Below are 9700 nucleotides of genomic sequence, written 5' to 3'. Positions count from 1 at the left end.
TCAGAGGGGCCTCACATGGCAGGTATCACTGTGATAGGGGGGAACTTGCAGAGTATACACTTTGCGCACACGTGTGTTGTTTGGTTTTACAAGCCACAGGCCTTTGGCACAAATCATGCAAACATTCTAACCTTAATTCTCACAACTGCAGATGCAGTGTCCATGTTCTAATTTGCATGGTCTGTTTATGTCAAGGACAACACATGTCTCTGGATGGACTTACGTATAATTACACATTAACATGCTTCCATTTGAAACTTCGAGGTCGTCATCGTGGATTGACGCCCGACGGAGCGAAGCGACGGAGGGCTTCAATTATACTTTGGGAGGGCGTCAATCCACGATGAAGACCGAGAAGTTTCAAAAGGAAGCATGTTAATGTTATTGTAATTCAATCTGACGACGATCTCTTTCCTGCTTTGATGCGATGGTAAACAGACAGAATTGGTTCTGTTCTGTTCACACACTACTTTCAGTCCACCTACCTGCAAGGGTCAAGTCCCAAGAAATATGTCTCTGTATTCCTATGTATCACTCTGCTCCTGTTTTGTTTTCTTTCACACACATTTTCCTTTCTTTTTTGACGGGTTTCTGGACAGCAAACTCTAAAACAAATTCTTTTCCTCACAAAAGCGATCTTTGGAATTGACTGACGTAGTCCGGAAGAATTCATGCATCAACTTACGTCACGTATTCGACGTCATCACTTCGCATACCTTGTGGTCTCGGTATTTTGTTGGCCTTCATATTTCCTACTTGTAAAATGACCCTCAAAGCTAACCGAGACTAGTTGAGGCTGTATCAATGCGCCTCGCCAGCAGGTTGTTAATGGATTTTTTAGCGAGTGGTTATCGACAATTAATGACCAGTAATTTTTAATGAGTTGGGGCATTCTGACCAATCACAGGATCTGTTTCATTAAAACGCAAACTTGATTGAATTACAATACTTATATAGCACAGTTATTTAAAATTCAAGTGGGGTCAAGGAAGTCTACTTTTCCAGGGGGGCATGCAGCTTTGCCGGAAACCAGAATTAGAGCACTGCTTGAAGAAAATATGGGTCAGAAGATGATAGTTCAGGAACAGTGGCATTAGCATAGCTGCCAACCCTCCAGGATTTTCCGGGAATCTCCTGAATTGTACAACTTCTCTCTGCTCATATTCAAGACTAAACGGTCCCCCTGGACCCCCTGGCTCCTGGATTTTGACTTCAGAAGGTTGGCAGCTATGCATTAGAAGTTCAGACAGACCTTTTGGACCCATATTTACCCATGCGTTTCATATAAGACTGATCTATCTTTGCTGTTGTTCAGTATTTATTTGATTCAGTGTATTTGTATTTTGATTGCTGTCTTTTTGTGTGAATACATTTTTCAGTTTTGTCTGTTTTTTATTTAATGGGTGTAAGTGCACAAAGTGAATCCTTTGTAACGGTACACTCCTGTCTTTTAGAGATAATGACTTCTTCAAAGTTTTATTTCACAATCACATAATCCTTTTCCTCATTTCAGAGCTCAGGCCTACCCCCAGATCCACGTGCCAACTATGGCGGTCACCTTGCCAACGAGCGCCGTGAGACCAAAGCGCCCCCTGGTGGTCGCAGTGCTGTGGGAAGAACCCGAGGCGGAACCACGCCAGGACAACACAACTCTCGCTCCTCTGAAAGAGGTACGCTCTATGATTCCCTGTTTATTAATGATAATAATGGACACTTATTAATCGCCCCTTCTCACCAGAGCTCACGACGATGTACAATAGCAACAGCGTGCGCACGCACACACACACACAGACCTAGACACACAGACACACACACACACACACACACATATGCACACACACCCACACCAACACACACACACTAAAATACAGTTTGTAGATAACAATACTATAAAGACAATATATAACTGTAAGCGTTCTTGCAAAGGTAGTCAGACGTCACTTTCTTAGCGGAGAAATGGCTAGGTACAGGGGAGTATAGGGAAGACTGTTGCGTAGGGACTGCATGCGTTGAGGAAGGTGAGTATTCAGCAAGACAAGGCAAGAATCTCTCCAGATGTTCTTGAGCATTAGAAATCCTGGTGCCCGCACAGCTTGCATTTGCATTGGCTATTCACCATTGGCTATTCACCATTGGCTATTCACCATCGGCTATTCACCATTGGCTATTCACCATCGGCTATTCACCATCGGCTATTCACCATCGGCTATTGGCTATTCACCATCGGCTATTCACCATCGGCTATTGGCTATTCACCATCGGCTATTCACCATCAGCTATTCACCATCGGCTATTCACCATCGGCTATTCACCATTGGCTATTCAACATTTACTCTCTTATTGTCAGCCAAGCGAATCTTGCCTGGATAGCACAGAACCATTTGATAAAGGCTCTTGCCTACTTGTCTAGCAAAGAACTAGCTTCTAGGTTTTCCTTGCCTGAGAGAAACTGGCTTTAATCTTCATGCTAGGGATCAAATAAGAGCTTGTAAACAAATAAAAAAGACACAAAGTAGTTTACAATACTCTGATATTAAGAACTAAACCATAAGAAGGCACTAAGACAGACGATTTGGATTTTGCACTGCATGTTTATTACTGGCTGATTTGGGTGGGTACAGCTTTGTCTGCTCTGCTGTGCATCTGTTAGTCTTATCTGATCTTTTTTCTTCTTCTGTGTTTATCATAACCATTATCTTACCTGTATTTCAGGATCCTCTGCAGACAGAGCCAGCAGGCACTCAGCCGACCGTTCACGCCGCACTGCATCCGTGCCATCAGCTTTCGAGCCTGTCCACCGTCCCGAACCTGTCAACCCCCTGACCGTCCCTCCGTCCCGCTCCGTCCCATCACTGGCCATTCCTGGCAGCATCGGCTTTGGCAGCCAGCCTTCAACCGTCCAGTCAGCCGGTCAGAGAGGATTCCAAGGTGCGTCTCGCAGCGCTCAGACCAGTTCCGGTTTCGTAGGAGCCGCCCCAGGGGCAGGATTCCAGCAGCCAGGGTTCGGTCCAGCACCAGTAACGTATCAGGCCGCCATTCAGCCCCAACCGATACCGTATCAGGCCGGCCCACAGCCCCAACCGGTACCGTATCAGGCTGCCCCTCAGCCCCAACCGATACCGTATCAGGCCGGCCCACAGCCCCAAGCGGTACCGGGACAGCTTCCTCTCCCGCTGCAGTCGGTGTTCCCGGCTGCAGATGGAACAGGGCAGTATGGCGGACCCCAGGTGGCCTTTGACCCTGTGGCCACGCAGTACAGTTACAGCGACGCCAATCAGGCGGCCCCGCCTCCCCCCGGAGGGTACCAGTACGGGGCCCACGCGTACCACCCCCAGGGCCCGGCACAGATGCTCACCTACCAACCCGCTCGCTCTTTCGTCCCAGCCAGCGCCGATGGGGGAAGAAGCGCCAGGATCTACTACCAACCCGGTGCCCCCGTCCCTATGCCCGCCCCTGGGGCCCCTCCACCTCCCCCTCCTGCTAATGTTGGGTCCACTTCCCAGGGCGCTTTCATCCCTGTGGTGCCCATCGCCACGGGAACGCCTGTCCGCGGCGGTCACGCTGTGCCAGTCAACTTTGACGGATCATTTGTCGTCTTCCCTCCTAGCCCCATACGTGAGTAGCAGTTGTGTGCTGTCAGTGTTGTGTGTGTGTGTGTTTTTGTGTGTATGTAGGGAGGGGGGGGGATGAGTTTTAGTTTGGCTTTGTTGTTTTGTTTTTCATGGATGTCGAGTGTGAATTCTTGTGTTGCTGTGTGGTGAAGTGGTTGTGGATGTTGGTTTGTGAATGTTTTTTTGGTGTCTTTTTGCGTGTCTCTTTTTCTTTCTTTTCTTTCAAACTGTAAATACAGATTTTGCGAAGAAGAGACTGAGCTATGTCAGCTAATTTACTGTTTGTAGTATACTGTTTTAGTTTATAATTCTGGTGTGTGCAGCTATGGGTTTTATTTATTGGTTGGTCAGTTGCTGGTTTGATTATGTTATTATGTTTTCTTTCAATATGTGCTTGGGTGCATGCAAGGGTACATGTGCATCTGTTTTATTTTTGAGTCTGTATTTAAACAATTGTGTCTTATTGTGTTTTAAAAACAAAACCACATATAAATATGCTTATAAATATACATATAAAAAAAATGCTTATGAGTAATATTTGCTTTTGAGGGTAATGTTTATGCTACCACCGAAGATTTATAGAGATAAAAATTGTTTGTGCAGTGATAGTCTCCCTTGAACTGTGAGAGCCCTGTGTGTGTGCGTCTGTATCTGTGTCCATTTCAGTGTCTCTCTGTCTCTGCCTGTGCCTGTGTATGTGTCCCTTTCTGTGTCTGTCTGTCTCTTAAATTGTGTTGACAGTTTGTTTTTTCTTGTTACTAAAGTGTCTTTAAGATTGAGGTTTGTTTGACCGGTTTTGCAACTTATATGTTTGTGATCATTAATTCAGACATTTTGTTTCTTGGAAGCAAAGTTTATGGAGAACTATACTAAGGAAAAAACACAATGTTAAAGAGGTAAATTTTGAGTCATTATTAACAAAAAGTCTGAGAAATTCGGGTATTAGAAGGGGGGGGGGGGGTGTTTAAAACAGGGAGGGGATTTAAAAGAATAGTTTTACAGTGTTAAAGGTGGTCGTCTACATTTTTGCTTTTTTTCAATACTCTTATGGTTAGATTTCGCTAAAAAGTTATGTCAGATGATGAATGAACCATGGGGAAAAAAGTTACAGAAAAAAACAAAAATGTAAAAAAAGATTTTATTTTTGGGTAGCGTGACTCACGCTTCCACTATTTTGTTTTCTTTTTGCTGAGAACATGTGCTTTGCCTAAAAATATTGACCAATCAAATTCATGTCACTATGCTTATAGCCACGCCCAAACAAGTGCAGCAACAGTTTGACACTGGAGCGCTGTCCACGCTTTTTTTTAAACGCATGAAATGCACGGGATTTGAGAGGAGTTTTGCGCTTGGCATTTTCCAAATAAGGATATCCTACTATGAGTACTACGCTGGAATACTACAATGAATTTTCAAACGGCTACACTGGCTTCGTCTTTCCTGATCGAAAGGGGGTGTATTGTTGATATTTGTAGATAATAGACTGTGCATTTTAATGGTCAAATGGCGATTTCGGTATAAAAATGTAGACAAGGACCTTTAAAAGTAATGTGAGATCGATAGCATGGAGGACAAACAGATAAGCTTCAGTGGCAGTCATCGGCGCAAGTCGTCTTCTTCTTCAGCTCTTGACCATCACACACTGTTTGCATTATGATTATGAGTGCTCAGGTCTGGAGATTAGAGTCTTGACCATCACACACTGTTTTCATTATGATTATGACTGCTCAGGTCTGGAGATTAGAGTCTTGACCATCACACACTGTTTGCATTATGGTTATGACTGCTCAGGTCTGGAGATTAGAGTCTTGAGTGCTCAGGTCTGGAGATTAGAGTCTTGACCATCACACACTGTTTTCATTATGATTATGACTGCTCAGGTCTGGAGATTAGAGTCTTCGTGAAGAGCTGTAGTGACTGTAAAGAGCTGACACTGTTGACACAGACTGTGGTGTGTGTATTGTAGGACTAGGAGCAATGTAGGTTTTGTTTGTCTATAACTCTTTGAAGAGGTTTGAATTGCTGTCACTCTGATCAGAGGTACTTGTGATCGGTGCCTCTCTATGGTGGGTGTGGTTACTTCTGCAATATAGCTGGAACAAATAATTTTTGACGTAAAGTGTTTTACTGTTTTGGATAAAATGCTTACCGGTACATGACTGTGAGCAAAGAGATAAGGAAAGTATTAATAGGAGACTAGAGGGAAAGTCAAGAATAAAAAGATACACAGTGTGTAAGTGCTAAAGAGAAGCGAAAACAACACTATTATATTTGTTTTTGTTTTTGGCTCACGTAAGTGTATCCTATGCGATGCTAACTTTTGTCTGTCTGTGCGTGCGTGCGTATGTATGTATGTGGTAGAAACTCTAACATTTGAAGACGTCACATTACATTGACATCACATTATGACGTAAGAGGGTTTGACGTCACGCGAAGGAATTACTGAAAGTCTCGGTCATTGTTTTTTTGAGCGGGCCGAGACTAGTTGGTAGTCGTGTCCCTGTAAGTAGGCTACATGCAGACAGACAGATCTAGATCTAGTGTCTCGCTTTCTTGCACAGTTTCACCTATGCTCTTTCTGTGTGTGTGTGTGTGTGTGTGTGTGTGTGTGTTTGTGTGTGTGTGTGTGTGTGTGTGTGTGTGTGTGTGTGTGTGTGTGTGACGGAGTGATTGAGTTTGTGTTACTGTTTGTCGATTTCTTACGTGAGCCTTGAAGGCTTCGCCTCTTGTTTAAAGTAAGTTCAGTGCAACTCAACTTTCCTGTACATTCTCGAACAAAAAAAGTTTTAAGATAAAGAAGAGATTTTTGAAAAGTACATTGTAAGGAGAGAACAAAATCATGTGAACAACAGATATTTGTCTTGTCACTGTCAGAATAGTCTTTTTTTTCTCAACATTTTCCAGGGATGTCGTTAGGCGTCGGACATCGGACATAGACCGATTACAATGCTCAAATGTCCGATTCACATAGCCTCATTGCGGTCAGATGTCCTATCGTTTTCAACTGAGCGCGGTCATTGGTCCGATAAGAACTCCACTCCTTCGAACAGCGCGATATTTGATAATATTTTTTTCGTGATAGTGCTGAAGTTTTTGGTTGTTTTTTAGTTTGTTTGTTTCTCTTTTGTGTGTGTCCTGCACACAATGTTGGTGCATGTACTGATATGTGTGTTTGCACATGATAATTTTGTGCTTTGCACACAATTATAATGTCCTATTACAATGTCTGAAAGCAGTCAAATGTCCTATTGATGCCGAAGAGCTCAGGACATTTGTCCTATAGGTATGAATTTGTGGCAACATCCCTGATTTTCTTGATCTTAGTATACTTGCAAGTTTTGATTCTGCATTTACAATATCAGAGTGTTCTCAGTAATTCATGTTTGATCATCCAGTTTTATTTAAGGCTTGAAGAAATAAAAAAAATTCAAAGCTGTACTTATTTTTAAAAAAATCCTGGACTGGGTGGCCGAGTGGTAACGCACTTGCGCTCGGAAGCGAGAGGCTGCGAGTTCGACCCTGGGTCAGGGCGTTAGCAATTTTCTTCCCCCTTTCCTAACCTAGGTGGTGGGTTCAAGTGCTAGTCTTTCGGATGAGACGAAAAACCGAGGTCCCTTCGTGTACACTACATTGGGGTGTGCACGTTAAAGATCCCACGATTGACAAAAGGGTCTTTCCTGGCAAAATTGTATAGGCATAGATAAAAATGTCCACCAAAATACCCGTGTGACTTGGAATAATAGGCCGTGAAAAGTAGGATATGCGCCGAAATGGCTGCGATCTGCTGGCCGATGTGAATGTGTGATGTATTGTGTAAAAAAATTCCATCTCACACGGCATAAATAAATCCCTGCGCCTTGAATATGTGCTCGATATAAATTGCATAAAAATTTTTAAAATATCCCTGCGCTTAGAACTATACCCACGGAATACGCGCGATATAAGCCTCATATTGATTGATTGATTGATTGATTGATTGATTGATTGATTAAAAAAAATCCTTTCATGTTGAAAGTTTCTTTATTTATAAGGAAGACATGAACTCAAAAAAATGGTACAAAAAGGTTGAGAAAGAGCAACCAAAACAAACAACTTAACAAGAAAACTTTACTTGACAAAGTTAATTGCTAAATATTTAGTTTGGGGTTTGTTTTCCTTCTTTCTTTCTTTTCTCTTTCTTTCATTCTAGTTTAAGGTGAGCGGGATTTGTTTCAAGACCATAAACTGATTGAAAAGAAATGGGAATTATAAAGAAAGACAGAGAGGAATTAATTTTTTTTTTTTTAGTTTGGGGTTTGTTTTCCTTCTTTCTTTCTTTTCTCTTTCTTTCATTCTAGTTTAAGGTGAGCGGGATTTGTTTCAAGACCATAAACTGATTGAAAAGAAATGGGAATTATAAAGAAAGACAGAGAGGATAGAATTATTTTAGAGCAACAATGACAATAGCGACAAAGGCTTTCACGTCACACTAGCATTCCAGAGCCTCCTATTAAAACCACACAGCCTAGCTAGCTTAAGCTGACAAAGCCCCCACAACAATACTGTCATGGCTTACATGGAGAGTTACCCAGCAATTTGCCACCATTGACTATGCAGTTCAACCCCCTTTTGAGACCTCCAAACGTCTGAGAAATTCAGGTCTTACAAAGGAGGGGGTCTTAAAATGGGGGTAACTTTACAGAGGTTATGAAGAGAAAGTCTGAAAAAGCAAGGTCTTAAGGGAGAAGTCTTAAATCGGGGGCCTTAAAAAGGGGGGTTCCACTGTTCTGTCAGCCCAGGCCTCTCAAAAACTGTCAATGACTACACACACACAGGCACACTCACACTCACGACATGCTTGGACTTGAAATCTGTAGTAGCGGGATACCCTCAAGTGCTTCCACACAGGCACTGTACAACTCTGTTGGCCCAACCTATTTAACCCTAGGTGGCACCACACTTCCCACCTTCCCTCTGCCCCCTCCCCTACCCCCTCTTCTGTTACCTGTGCCCTCTGACCCAGAGTGCTGGTATTTCTGATCTATATATTGATTTGCTTCTGAGCTGTAGGTGGTAGAGATATTGAGCCCCTGTGGCACTGCCAGAATTAGAACTCTGATAGTTGTGTCAGTATAGCTAGTGTCTTGTGGTAGTGAGTGTGTAGGTGCAATGTAAGGTCAAATATTTCCGTTCACCTGTGTTTAATTATTTTCTTTGACCTGTGAGTTCTAAGAGCGTGAAGTGGTAGATAGTGTTATGGTGGTGAGTCTACCTTGTTCTGCCATAGACCATGTGATTCGGTGAAAGGATACTCAAACCGGATAACAAGTTGAATTTAGAGCCTCAAAAAGCACACACTGCCGGAATGGAGTACGTACTTGTGAAATAGGAACTTAATATACTCTTTCTTCATGGACTTCTGGTTTTCGAGAGGAAAGACAGTTGTACTTTCGTAGCTGTTTTTGGGTGTTGAAATACTCTTGCGTCAACTGTGTCAATCTTATGAATTGGATACTAGCTAACAGTACACAGACGATTCCTCGCTCGGTTCCTTTCTGTATGTGTAAAAGGCTAATTAACGGTTGTGCAAAAATATGGAGGTGAAGTTTAAAAAGAAAAAAATGGAACAATAACGGAAAATGAGTTCTGAGGCAGTGATCGATGTAGAAGTGTGTGTCTATAGACAGTGAAAAAGTAATGAGGTTTTCTTCAGCGGTTTCTTCTGGCACTGGAGAGTATTGATTCTGTGGATTGTATTGATTCTGACTGGATTACTTGCGGCAACCATGCGGATGTGAATAATTCATTAAGGTGCATGTGAACATAAGGTCTTTGATGATGAAACAGTGTCACGCGAGGTTTATATGAGTCTACTTCATAAATGAAACAGTACTTTCTCAGTAAGTCTGTGGTTACTGATTGTTGTAAGGCAAAAAAAAAAATATAGTCTGTTTACGGTAACCCGACCGACCCTATTTTTTTCGCGCGACCCTAGACTTTTTTTTTGGCATTTGGGGGAAAAAATAAAAAATAAATAAATAAATAACGTAAAAATATGGTTTTTTGGAGAAAAAAAAATAAAATAAAAATAAATAAAAAAATCCCGACCT

The 9700-nt window shown here is 42.5% G+C and overlaps 1 protein-coding gene across 5 annotated transcripts in view; it reads left to right on the top strand.

Moving 5' to 3' along the window:
• The window catches only part of LOC138948950 (centriolin-like), a 98328-nt gene that overhangs the window by 38263 nt on the left and 50365 nt on the right, over positions 1–9700 (top strand). For all 5 annotated transcript variants that reach the window (XM_070320622.1, XM_070320623.1, XM_070320620.1 and 2 more), the window contains exons 25-26: positions 1514–1670; positions 2713–3615. In XM_070320622.1, coding sequence (XP_070176723.1) covers positions 1514–1670; positions 2713–3615 — 1060 coding nt within the window. The remainder of the gene's footprint in view (positions 1–1513; positions 1671–2712; positions 3616–9700) is intronic.

Source organism: Littorina saxatilis, linkage group LG15 (assembly GCF_037325665.1).
Source record: "Littorina saxatilis isolate snail1 linkage group LG15, US_GU_Lsax_2.0, whole genome shotgun sequence".
Lineage (NCBI taxonomy): Eukaryota > Metazoa > Mollusca > Gastropoda > Littorinimorpha > Littorinidae > Littorina > Littorina saxatilis.
This window is presented reverse-complemented; position numbering and strand designations above follow the sequence as displayed.